This window comes from Rhinolophus ferrumequinum, chromosome 4, assembly GCF_004115265.2.
Source record: "Rhinolophus ferrumequinum isolate MPI-CBG mRhiFer1 chromosome 4, mRhiFer1_v1.p, whole genome shotgun sequence".
In the NCBI taxonomy this organism is placed as follows: Eukaryota; Metazoa; Chordata; class Mammalia; order Chiroptera; family Rhinolophidae; genus Rhinolophus; species Rhinolophus ferrumequinum.
Window position 1 is genome coordinate 4,554,046 of NC_046287.1, and position 13,443 is coordinate 4,567,488.

Below are 13,443 nucleotides of genomic sequence, written 5' to 3' on the forward strand. Positions count from 1 at the left end.
TAATTCAGAACTTACGTTGTACAGGCACAAAAACCAATTGGTGCCCTTTTCAATCATTTTTGCTATATATATTTTTTAGTATATAAATTCTGGCTTTCCAATGGAATCAAATCATGGAACGTTGTTCTAATTTAATTATATGTGATGTATACATATACAGTTTCCCTATTACCTACTTATATTAAAATATCATATCCATGTGCATATACACAATTTATTTAGTCACCTTTTACTTTCTCCCCTTGTACCGAGGGGTTTGTCATTGCTGTTAAATGAATAAGCCAGGGCTAGCAGTGTGACGCTAGAGCTGTTGCTCAGTGCGTAAGTTTTAAAGTCACCCTCCTCCCCGTTTCCTTTCCTTTAGGCTTTTAGTCCCTGAAGGAGAGGTTTTTAGATTCTGTCTCCCGCTGGTAAGAAGGGAAATCTGCCCTTTGCTCTCTCCCGGGAGGCCCCTCTCCTCCACAAAATAATTAATCCTCTAGTCCCCACTTGTTCTTTTCTTAAACAAAATCCTTTAGAATTGCTCATATCTGGGGATGGCTAAAATACTTCCTATGTGGTCTCCGGTCGGTCGGGGGGTGAGGGTGGTGGTTACTTGATAAGCTCCTGGTGGCCCCAGAGGCTGCTGCTCTGAGTGCCACCTCCCTCTCCAATTGAGGCGCTGGGGTCTTTATCCAAGAGTGCGGTGGTGGTCTCAGCTTCGTCTGCTAAATTTGTTGTTTTGTGACCGCTTTTTCCTTAAACACTGAGCCACCAGTCTCTGGGGGTGGGACCCATGAATGCCCGTCCAGTCAGAGACAGAAAGTGACAGCAGTGGAGCAAGGGCTGCTGCAGCCACCTCCTGGGGCACTTCCCTGAACTCCCCTTGAAGGATGCTAATCATGGTGACAGACCCCCCCCTAAAGGCAGCAGTCATTGGGTGGGAGAGACGCCTTCAAAGGGCAGCCATGCAAATCCAGGCTAGCCCTTCTTCCACTCAGAGCTGTCAGCATGCTTAGTAACTATGGAGACACGGGATTCAGGGATTCCCTACTGACAGCCGCAGCAGTAACAGGTTGGACCTGGAAATGGACATGGAGCTTTCTCAAATCAATACTTCCTCTTTCATCTAAGCAGATGCTATCATAGCAACCATGAACTTGGGTTTGCAACCACTTAGGAGCCTCATGGATTGCAGACAACTAGGTGCACGGTCCTTCACTTGAAAGCCATGTTTCCTCCAGGAGGGGTCAGGGAATGACGCCCATGTTTCAGTCTGGCGAAGGGAAGGGCTGAAACAGTGAGGGTGGTGGTGAGAAGGGGCGCGAAGATGTAGCCTGGGGGAGTAGTGAATTATTAAATAAGTAGGAGGTCATCCACTAAGGGAGAAGTGATGCCGTTTTGTTTGTCTTGCTGAGTGAAGGAGTGAGAAGTAGCAAGGGCCTCGCCTCAGGGAGACGGGACTCTGGGTCTCACCAGGGGCTCTGTAAGCTGTAGGCTTTGAGCACTGGGGGATGAGGACACGAGAACAATCTCAGTTGCAACCCCTTTTAAAACTTGCAGCAAGGGAGTTCTCTCCCTGTAGTTATATGAGCCCTGGGACCAAATGCCGTTGGGAATGGAAGGGTTGCAAGAATCTTCTAGTCTTTCTGGTTCTGAGACTTATTTCTGGGGACAGTGCTGTTGATGTCATATCATCGTGTTCCTGAGATAGTCCGTGACGTCTTCATGGCTGGGGTTTCATAGAAATATGCTTTTGGTCACTTGAAGAACCCTTGGCAGGGCAGGCCAAATTACAACCTCACAAACTGAAAGATATAATGTAAATAGATCGATGTGGGTTTTTTCTCTGCCTCAGGAATCAGGTTTTGGGAAACCAAAATGCTGGCTGGACTAGGTGGGAAGGCTCAGCTGGGAATCTGCTTTTAACATAACATCTAGAGGTAGATAGCATGCCTGAAGTTTCTTCTCAAAATAGAGTGGTCCTGGATTATTTCTTAGCTTTTCACGGGAAGGAAGAGGCCTGGAGGCCCTGTCATGAAAACCACACACTGTGTATCTGTGACTGAGAGCACCTGAGCAGAGGTTCATTTCTACAACATAACCCAGCGTTTCCTCTCTCTGCCTTTTCCTCACAAAAGAGGGATGTTATGTGTACATCTTCCACGGGCGGATGAGGACAAACGTTTTTACAATGGTTGACTTTCGTTTGTGCTTACAGTTTATTGATGTGGAATATGAAATTGCCGTTGCCGATTAAGGAGACAATAATTGCTTCATCGGGAGTTGTAAGACATTTATTAGAAGAAAGAGAAGGTGACCCATGCTTCCCCATCAACATGTGTCTACAGGCTAAATGGTGCAGAAGAAATGAAATGCAGAAGTTGTGGTCATAGCACATGCCTTTTAAGTGACATATAACAAGGGTTTGTGATTGTGGTAGAGTCAAAAATCATCATTCGGGAACCCAGATATTAGGCCTAGAGAGTGAAACTTGAGAAGACTAGTTTTACAGTCATAACAGAGGTTCTCAAATGCTAAGGTAACCATTCACTGTCCCCAGCCCAGAAGGGAGGGAAGGCAGTAGTACTTCTGGGCTCCTCAGATGGACCGTCTCACTGAACAGGCTGCTGAGACCACTGAATTTGGGGTGAGTTCTGCTAGGACCAAGAGGGCCTGAACCTGTGTCATCTGTCTCCTCACCACGTATCCTTGATTGCAGGTGGACCGTCTGGGTCACTCACTTGTTGGTTTGGTGATAAGACGCTGTGGTGGTGACTTCACTCAGGCCCTAGTCATCACCCTCGGCCCTGAACTTGCAGGCGTTGTGGCCTGGCCAGTCTCACTTCTAAACCCCATACTTTCTTAACCTCTTCCAAAAGGAAACACAAGATTCATTTTGGTCCGAAGGAGGTATGCGTCAAAAAAAAAAAAAAAAAAAAAAGGTCTTCTTTGATTAAAACAACGCTTATAAAGTGTTCACATGGTTCCTGCCTTTTGCCTCCGTGGCTCCCAGCTCAGATGCAGCACTTGGCCTTCCCACCGTAACAGGCGCCTCTAGCCTTGGTAGACAGCGGGCACGGGGAGAAGTTACAGGTCCCCCCTTTTTTGGCACATTGGTATTCTGGATACCTGTGGAAGAGACCTTTAATAAGGCCAGCACCTGTAAGAAGGGAAAGAAAGTGCTTCAGACTCATGGCTTGCAGCCAGAATGACTTTACAACATTTGGTGAAGCAGAACAGCCAGCCCTTTGCAAAGCACCTCCAAGAGTTTTCTCTTCCAAGAAATTTGCCCTCATTTGATCTCTTGGGCTGCTCACGAAAAAGCATCTGAAGACCTCCCTCCATCTGAGGTCTGTACCAACTGTCTGAGGTCTGTACCAGCTGTCTGAGGTGTATGCCAGATGTCTGAGGTTTATGCCAGCTGTGTGAGGTCTGTATCAGCTGTCTGAGGTCTGTGCCAGCTGTCTGAGGTCTGTACCAGCTGAGGCCAAACAAAAGCTGACCATGAACAGCAGGCTGTGAATGGGGTTTTCTTCTGCCCAGAGAATTTTAAAGTGTGCAGGGCAGAGTTCAAGTTAGTCCCCAAGTAAGTGTTCTACCAAATTGTACTGTGCCCAAACACACATCCTGTTTCACAAATGCTTAAGCATATTTCTAACTCAATGAGCATATCCTAACCTCTCCTCCCATCTGTGCTGTTAGCTATGCCATTCTGTCCAATTTGAATCCCTTTTTCCTCTACCTTCTCTACCATTATTTTTGCCTAGATCTGCAGTCCTTTAATGTCAGGTTTAAATGACAGCTGCTCTACAGGGCTTTCCCCATTTTCTCCATTTGGAATTTATTCTGCCCTCCTCCCAGTTGCACAGAACCTCGTAATTAGAAGGTCTCCAGGCTTGTCATCTAATGTATGCAGTACAGAACAAAGCTGCCCTCCAATATGCCTGGTAAGTGACTCTCAACTCAAACCATTGTTTTGCATTGATAGGTGTTAAGGACTGAATTGTGTGTGCCCCCGCACCAAATTCATATGTTGAAAGGCCTAACCAGCCAGTATGTCAGAATGGGGCTGTATTTGGAGATGGGGTGATTTAAAGAGGTGAGTAAGGTTAAATATGGTCATGTGAGTGTTCCCTAATCCAATATGACTGGTGTTCATATAAGAAGAGGAAATTTGGACGTGCAAAGGGACCCGAGGGGTGCATGCACACAGAGCAAAGGCCACCTCAGGATGCAGAGGTGGCGGCCGTCTGCAAGGCAAGGAGGCAGATCTCAGGAGAAACCTAACCTGTTGACGCTTTGAACCTGAACTTCTAGCCTCCAGAACGGTAAGAAAATAATTTTTTGTTGTTTAAGGGACTCACACAGTGGTATTTGGTTATGGCAACCCTAGCTGACTAACACAATAGGCCATCACCACCCTGGAAAACAGTACATGCATCTGCTTGTTGGAAAAATGGTTTTCATACCGACTGAAGTTGTCTTCTTGTTTAATCTGTAGCCCTGTTGCAGCTACTCCATCCAATCTAGAACTGTGGGTGTCTGGTGACTAGACATTTGGCAGTGTTTGGGGACATTGTTGTTACAAGTGTGAGGGTGTGGGGGGTGTTATCGGCATCTAGAGGGTAGAGGCCAGAGATGCTGCTAGACATGTGCAGTGCACAGAACAGCCTCATGACAGAGAATTCTCTGGCCCAAGATGTCAACAACACCAAGGCTGAGAAATTGTGGTCTAGACCGGTGGTTCTCCATGCTGCATGCTCATTAAAATCAGCTGGGATACTCTTAGAAATATGAATATAATTCTTCTGTGGTGGAGTCCATGTACTGGTACTTTAAACAACTCAGATGAATCTAGCATGCAGTAAAGAACTGAGAACTTCTGGAACTTCTGAACCACTGTTTATCAAATTTTAGTCAGAGAACTAACAGTAAAGAATAATTGAGTCAAGATTTGAGAGCAGACAGGAATGAAGGCAAAGACAGCATATTCTACTAATATAAAAAATAAAATTATTATGAATTTAAAAACTTGAATAGTTAGTTGAAACAGAATTTTTTCCATTTGTATACCCATATAGAAAAACCAGAATATTCACTTGAACAAACTTGATAATTTAGTTGAGATAGAAAAATTCTTAGAAAAATACAACTTACTATTGTAAAATAAACAAATGAGAATTAGAAAATTTAAATAGTCCCATAACTATCAAAGAAATTGAGTCCATAAATAGAATTCTAGACCAAAATGGCTTCATCAGCAAATTCTACCAAGCAACAGATAAAAAATAGTGTCTACGCTACAAAACTATTTCTTAGAATAAAAAAAAAGGGAGAGCATTCACCAGTTCATGTTGTGATGCCAACATGATCTTAATGCCAGCATCTAACAAGATTAGTAATACCAGGAAAGGAAAGGAAAACTACAGGCCAACCTCCCTTATCAGCGGAGACACAAAATCCTAAATAAAATATCAATAAACAGACTAAAACCAGTTTTAGTTTATTTCACAAACTCAAGGTTTCATTTAACATTTGAAAATCAGTCAATGCCTATTAACAATAAAAGAGAAAAATTGTATGATTTTCTCCAAAGATGCAGAAAAACCCTGGAAAAAAAATTCAACATTGAACTATGATAAAAACTCTTAACAAATAAATAACCAGAGGGAACTTCCTTAATATGATAAAGAATATCTACAGCAGCCTACAACAAATAGTACACTTTATGGTCTAACACTGAAAACTTTCCGTTTGAGATTGGCAACAAGACCAGCATAACTTCTAGTATCAATTCTATTCAACATTGTACTTGAGGTACTAGCCAAGGGAGTGAGATAAGAAAAAATAAATAAAAGATATAAAGGTTGGAAAGGAAGATATAAAATTGACTACTATTTGTAGGCATTGCAATTATATGTAGATAGTCCAAAAGGAACTAACAAGTGAATTTAGCAAGTCTGCTGTATAAGAGATCAATACACAAAAAAAAAAGAAAGAAAAAAAATCAAGTTTACTTCTGTGTACTAGCAACAAACAGAAAAAATAAAATTAAAATAAAAACACTACATAGAATCGCATAGAATAACAAATGCCTAGTTATAAATCTAAGAAAACATGTGCAATATAGATAGATGTATCTATGTATCAGGAATACAGTATTTTTTGATAAGTTTATGAAGACCTAAATAAGTGAAAATGCTATGTGTAAGTATTGGAAGATTAATTATTTTTTAAATGTTAATTCTCCCCAAATTAATCTGTACATTTCACCCGATACCATGAAAATCCCAAGAGATTCTTTCAGTGAAACTTGACAAGCTGATCTTAAAATTTACATGAAAATTCAAAGGCTCAAGACACTCTTGGAGAAGAAGGTAGAAGGACTCGCTTTACTGGATTTTGAAACTAATTATAGAGCCACTGTAATTAGACTGTGTGTTGAAGACATAGGGCAGACACATATACAAATGGAACAGAATAAAGAGTGCAGCAGGAGACCCAGGCACATATGCAGAATTGATGTGGAAGAGTAGTGGCTCAGCAAAGCCGTGGGGAAAAACGGTCTTTTGCAACAGTGGGTTCTGGGACAACTGGATATTCATATTGAAAACAACAGCACCCTTAAGTCAGACCACACACACACACACACACACACACACACACACACGTTGTCAAATGGATTATAAGCCTAAATGTAAAAGAAAAAACAATAAGCTCTCAGAAGACAATAGTGAAAATATTCTTCATGTCTTTGGGTTAAAATAAGATTTCTTAAGATGCAAAAAGAACTAACCCTAACGGAAAAGATATGATGCATTTAGCCTCATTAAAATAATGATTAAAACCTCCATCTAAGGAAAGTTTTCATTAAGAGAGCAAAAAATCAAGACATAAAGTAGAAGATATTTGTATTGTTTATAACTTCTAAGGGCTAGTATCCAGACTGTATAAAGAACTATTACAAATAATTAAGACAAGGCATAATCTGATGGAAAATATGGGCAGGAGACAATGAGACATTTCATAAAATACATTCAAGTGGCCAGTAACTAGACACAAAAGTGCTCACCTTATTATTTATCAGGGAAATGCAAATTAAAACTCCAATGAGATGCCACTACACTGACCAGATGGCTAAAATTGGAAAATAATTGACATGATCAAGTGTTGGCATGAATCTGGAGCAATGGGAACTCTCATGTACTGTTTGTGAGCGTGTGAATTAGTACAAACAGTTTGACATTCCCTGTTAAAATCGCATATAAGCATATCCCATGGCTCAGCAATGGCTCCACCTCTTGGTTTCTAGCTACTTGAAATGCATACACAAAACACGCTATATTATTCAGCACGAATGTGCCCATGGTAAAAGTGTAAGAAATATAGGAAGTTATACCGTAAAAGACAAGCCAGGATTCCCCTTGGGGGAAGGAGGGAGTTGTGACTGACAGGCTGGGGGAGGGCATCCTAGGAGCCAGCCAGGTCCTGTTTCTTAACTTATATTGTGGTTACAGGGGCGCTTGTTTTATAATAATTTTTAAGTCATGCATTCTACTTTATGTACTTTTCTAGACGCATGTTATATTTTACAATTAAAGTAAAAAAACCAAAATAAACAAAACAAAAAACGAGTTGCTCCTGAAAAGGGCTTGTGCACTTTCCTTGCACTTTGAGCTTCCAGTGTCCTCTGTGGTCACGGCATTGCTCCACTTCTGTCCACTCCATAGGCACAGGCCCTCCTCGGACAGCTGACAGCCTCTCTCTTCTCCTCTTCCTAAGAATGGGAGAGGTTGTGTCCCTGAACCTGGGGCTCACTCCTGTCTTGGTCCTCACTACACTGGCCTGATAAGTACAGTCCCACACATCATGTGGTGGCCTCTGGAGTACCACAAAACAGGCACGTAGAAAAGAGAAAGCTCACTTATAGGTGAGAACGATGAGAAGGTGGGCCGTAGGAGCAGGCCTGCGGGGAAATCAAGTCCACGTCAGTTTGCATGCTTGTAGCTAAGAGTGTGACTATTTCAAATGTACATTTATTAGGCCAGTGACACTGCCTTGTCAGTAATTCTGCAGAGCTGCAAACGTGACACCAACTGTTTTTCTAGTCGAGAGTAATAACACGTGTTGGTGGAATGAGGGATGCCTATGATTGAGTAGCAGGGAACTAACTAGGAAATACGTGCCAGTGGGTCCGTCATGGGAGAAAATGAGCAGGGCAGGAAGGGTCTAGTGCAGTGAGCATGGGAGAGGCTGGGCTGTCACAGTGTTGTCAGAAAAGAAATCTGCAGAAAGGAGGGGTGGACAACCTTCAGTGCATCTGAGATCAAGCATCACCTGCACTAGTCGGATGATGGTGGTTCCAGGAAGAGCAGATTAGAAGACTGCGCAGAAGATATGTTGCAAACGTATATTTATATAAAATAGCCTCGAGAATGAGAGCCTTCCAGAGAATGACCGGCAGGGACAGGGGAGAATCTGAGAGTGGAGTGTGGTGCTCGATAACGGAACTTGCTCTTCTCTGTCATTCGGCTCCAAAGTGGGGCCACTACGGCTGGCTTCATGTTACACAATGAGAGCTACAGCTGAGGTTTTGCAACAATGTTAGAAGGGAAAGTCGGAGAGCTGTTCACTAAAACATAAATTTCTTGTACTAAAAGGCCACCAAGCTGAGGCGGGAGCATCTTGCCAAACAAAATGACATGGGTTTTCGAGAAGATAAGGCCCAAACTCGACTACTGCCGGGACACCCCAGCAGAACCAACAGTAAAAGGACAGGCCTGGAAAAGGCCAGGAGCTGGAACAGGGTGACGTGACCCATCAAGGTGAGCTGTGTGAGGAACAAACACAGATACTGATATGAGGGACCTAACGAATGCAATCTAGATTTTTGCAACACTTGCCGTAGAGTCCCTCCCCTACGGGGACCCACACCTGGACGTGGCAGTGGGAAGCAATGTGAGACTGGTCACAGGTGAGCAATTAGCTTATCGGAGCCCTCTGGGCCTTGGCAAGTCAGCCAGGCTCTCTCCGTGGTCAGGACAAGGTGGCTGGTTGGCAGTCGTGCAGGGGAAGGGCTGCCCACGAGTGAGTGGGTTCCCTCCCAGTGCCAGCAATGAAACAGAGGCTGCTTGTCAGCTTAGGAGTGGTGCTGGTCCTGTTCCAGTAAGCAGCAGAGACCGCAGAGGATCAGACTTCATTCCTAGGAAACTGTTAAAGCTACGGGGGGACAGAAATCAAACATCCAAGCCTCTCCTGCAAAACAACAAATCCCCAACTGAACCAGGAAATAACCGAGAGCCCAGTCCTTCGTCTGCAGCCAAGTAACCTGTGAGATCCCCGTTTACCAAGAAGCTCACGCTGGCCGTGGATAACCAGCTAGTGCCTCTTACTAAGTTCGTGCATGCTTTCATTTTGTCCTGTCTAGATCATTCTTGAGATAAATTTGTGTGCCTGGTGACATATCCAGAGGGCTTTGAGAAGCGACTGGAAAGAATGTAGGACATGAAGTCAGAGATAGATTCGTGTGCTTGTCGTTTGCTGGCTAGGTATTTGAAAAGTCAACCTCTCTGAGATCCACTATTGAAAAAAACAATCTATAAAATAGGGAATAAAATCTAAAATGGGGGCCACTACTGCTAGCCGTCCCTGCGTGACAGGCATGCTGGGGACACTGAGTGAGATGATATCCACAGCGCTGCCTGTTGCAGCCGTCAAGTGCCACAGGAGGTGTTCCGTAGCTGGTGTGTGTGAGGACCACTTTGTCTCTGTGTGTTGCTCGCCGGGGGTCTGTCAGCCTGGTTTGGGGCCATGGAGGCTGCAGAGTCCATGGAGAGCACGTTCTCTAGACGGGATCTAGAGGCCATGATGGGCAGATTCCTGGTGGCTGTTGCCAGAAGTCTGATAGAGCCAGGAATTCGGACCAGCAGGTTGGGGTGGGGATGGCAGAGTGAGACACTCAGGTGTGAGCAAGATGGGTGGAGACTGAGGGTCACAGATTGTTGGAGCTGGGAGTCGTTTTGCCTTCTGCCCCATTTTCCAGGAGAGGAAACTGAGGCCCGACTCCCAGGAAGGCACATGGGAGGAAGGAAGGAAGGATACTGAGGCATGACTGATGCCCTTATTGGGGTCTGGTTAATTTTGCTCTGCAGAACTGCTGCCCACCTGGGGAAAAGCGCAGGCGTAAGACAGATGGCTCTGTCTAAGGGGCAGGTGACCTCACTGTCCGCTGCTCTCCCTTCGCTCTTCTGTAACCAGCCTTCACCCTGCCACAAACCAGTCTCTTAAGCCATTTGTGGTCCTGTCACTTTCCCAGTTTATAAACCTTTCGGGGTTCACCCAAACCCCCATGCATTTCTTGCCTTGTAAGTCCTCCCTTGACCTGACCCCAGGCCGTCCCCACAAGTCCTCCCGGCTCCCCGGGCACACTCTGTGCCTTGGAGGCGTGTGGTTCTGGGTTGGAGCTGACGGCCTCGGTCTGAGTCCTTGCCCTGCCTGTTGTCACTCATGTGACTTTAGCCAAGTAATTTATCCACAAAATGGGGATAATGATTCTTCCTTCCCTGTAGGGTTCTGTGGGGTCTCCATTAAAAGTGAGAGCTATTGTTCTTTATTTCTCTTCATCTCTGGCCTTTCCCACCTGATGTCCCTTCTATCTGCTTTGTTCTTGCTCCCAAGTTTTCTCACCTTTCCCTCACTTAATTCAGGGCTGTAAATTCAGGTCCCAGCCCATGACATAAAGCCCTGGGTGGCCGGGCTGAGGTGAGGCAGTGGGAGTGGGGAGGCCTGTGGTGACCTGGGGAGCGAGGGCCCATCCCCAGGGGAGCTGCCACTATTGAGCTGCGGCGCACTGTCCCCATGGAGGAATGCTGCCACACTTTCCGCGTGTGTTTTCCAGAGAAGATAAAAATCTGAATTTTCTGTGACATATCCTGAGTTTTAAATGTCGAGAAGGAATTATTATTATTTTTTAAATACCATGAACTCCTAAACGACTTCTCCTTTTCCATCACCCCTCAGCTTCCTCAAGAAAGCCTTCCTCTGGTCCCTCAAGACCAGGTCAGCCCCCCCCCCCCAGTCACATGCCCCCCAGCACCCTGTACTTAGCAGCATTTCACAGTATGGTTGTAATTAGGTCATTCATTATATAATCGGGTTTTCTTGCCCTGCTCTGCTTCTCGAATGTAAAGTCATGAGGTCAAGGTCTGTGCTTTCCTGGCTCTTTCCCCGTTCCCAGGGCCAGGCCTGCACAGAGCAGCTGTTAACTCAATATTTGCTGAATCAGTGAACAGCCTCCAACTATCTCAATGTCTAAATACCTTGCTGGGTTCTGGTCTCGCTGATTGAAGGACCTGAGTCACCATGTCATTTTGACATCATTCTGTCTTCACAAGACCATTTGTATCAGATAAATGTGGGCGACTCCTTTTTTTTTTCTGATAGAGACAAAAAGTGTTAAAAGAACGTATCACATCTTGATTTCCTGCAGTGACCACATGACTCTCGTTCCCTCAGCTCGCGAGTGCGCCTCCATTTCCCCATGTGCGGAATGAGCTTTAACGGCCTTTCCAGAAAAGAGGGTGAACTGGTAGGTGTGTGCAGACGGGATTTCTGGGTTGGGAAAGGACAGAGGACAGTAGCCTCGTGTGGGAGTGTCCGAGCTAACCCCGAGCTTACTATGAGTCCCACAAGGTCAGCTAGTGGTTCTCTATGAATGACCAGGAAGTTCAGCTGCTCCTGCATATCCTTGGAAAAGCTTTATTTTCTATGCTTTGAATGGGAGGCTTATAATGAGATTTAGGCGTAATAGACTGAAAGTAACTCTCCACGTTGACGTCGTGGCTTTCAAACCTGTTGGAGTTTTTGCACGGCTACTTACAAACACACGTGCAGACATGACTGAAATCACAGCATGGTAACACAGCACGGACACTTATACGCTGCACACTTTGGTGGAATAGAATAGAAGTAGTCTTTAAAAAAACAGGGTCGCCACTCTCTAAATTGATTGCCCCACCTCTCTAATGGGTTCCAATTGGAAACATTAAGAACTCTGCATTGGAGTACTTGCATACCCGGTTTTCAGGTGGGGAAACTGAAGCATAATTGGAGTAAATTAGGCACATCTGTCTGATGGAGAAAAGCACACCTGACTCTTTCACAGAGTTTCAGAGCAGCTGCGTGCTTTTGGAGTTATCTGCCACAGCCTGCTCATTTGCAGGTGTGAGAATGTGTGACTTACTCAAGGTCACTGAGTGAGCCACAGGGCTGGGATAAAACATGTCCCCCAATTCCTCCTGAAGGTTCCACCTTCTCTTATGTCAGGGACACTGCTGCTTTGACCTCGAGGTGCTGACCAAGTGCTGCCACCCATGCTCTGGGGAGACTGCCCACCCTGGAGAACATGAATGGTTTTCTTAAGGGAGGCCTCAGGTGGCCTGTGGGTCCCTGACTGCCTGCATATGGGTGAGTCAAAAGCACCAGTGAGCTGGCTTTGTAGCAGGGGAAGGAGGCACTTGCTTGCAGCAGGGCACCTGGGAGGCCCCACCCGGTGACCTGGGGGAGATGGGGCTGGCAGCCTGAACCCCTCTCTGCTGGATACGAAGCTGGCCTCTCTAGTCTTACAGATGGAGGAGGCAGTCCCCTTCCACAGAGGGTATTTTCTAGATGCCCAACACCTGATGGGGCTGGGAGGTGCTGGCAGCTGCCTGGGACTGGCCTCATCCCTGCCAAGTGCAGAGGGCATAGAGCCCTAGGGTCAGACAGGGAGCAAACCATGGGCCCATCCTTCCTGCAGCTGGGTGGCCCTGGGTGTCAGCCTGGGATGCTCCTGACTGGCTCATTTGTAGCCAGTCGGGGGACAGAGCAGACCGCCAGGCTCAGCAGGCTGCCCGCTGCCTTCTGCCCACAGCAGGCCACTCAGCCACTCAGCCTCAGGAGGCTTTCCTGGTACCCCACCCTCAGAACACCAGGACAGAGAAGCAGCTGCCCTCACAGCTCACTTAGCCCCAGAGTTCCCAGCCCCAGGGCGAGAGTGCCTCAGTAGGTCCCCAAGCTCACCTGGGGCCACCTGGGAGAAGAATAGGCAGAGAGGCAGCAGCAGAAGGTAGAGGAACCTCATGGTGACTGCCAGGCTGGGCCGCGATGGCAGCAGAGGGAGGAGAGGCTGCTGGGAGTCTGAGCTGGCAGGTTCCGGAGGCTGAGGTGCCACTGTATTTATAGGGCTAGAGGATTGCACAATCACAAGATGGATCTGAAGGGCGGAGTTGCAACCCTCAGAGTGAAATTCCAATACAGAGCCCCGTGTGTCATTTGCCCTGAGAAGTCTGCGAGTCATGTGGACCCACTTTCCTCCGTCCAGCTGCAGCTGGATTTAGTTCTCAGCCTGGAAACCTGGAGTCGGCTCTTCCTGCCAGCTCTATGGTTTTGTTTTGTTTTCTAGTCTGAGTCGTGCTGAAGGAG

General features: G+C 46.0%; 1 protein-coding gene across 1 annotated transcript; it reads right to left on the reverse strand.

The window, feature by feature from the left end:
* Positions 1 to 2,241: 2,241 nt before the first annotated feature.
* DEFB1 (defensin beta 1) lies at positions 2,242 to 13,160 on the reverse strand. Its single transcript, XM_033105162.1, has 2 exons — positions 13,042 to 13,160; positions 2,242 to 3,142 (listed from the first exon to the last, which is right to left on the reverse strand). The coding sequence occupies exons 1-2, from the start codon at positions 13,100 to 13,102 to the stop codon at positions 2,997 to 2,999; spliced, it is 207 nt and encodes a 68-aa protein (XP_032961053.1). The 5' UTR covers positions 13,103 to 13,160; the 3' UTR covers positions 2,242 to 2,996.
* Positions 13,161 to 13,443: the final 283 nt, after the last annotated feature.

Excerpts from the sequence above, each read along its gene's own strand:
- DEFB1 (XM_033105162.1), bottom strand. The coding sequence starts at position 13,102 with ATGAGGTTCCTCTACCTTCTGCTGCTGCCTCTCTGCCTATTCTTCTCC. Across the intron at positions 3,143-13,041 it reads CTTCTCCCAGGTGGCCCCAG|GTGCTGGCCTTATTAAAGGT; the intron begins GTGAGCTTGGGG and ends CCCTTCTTACAG.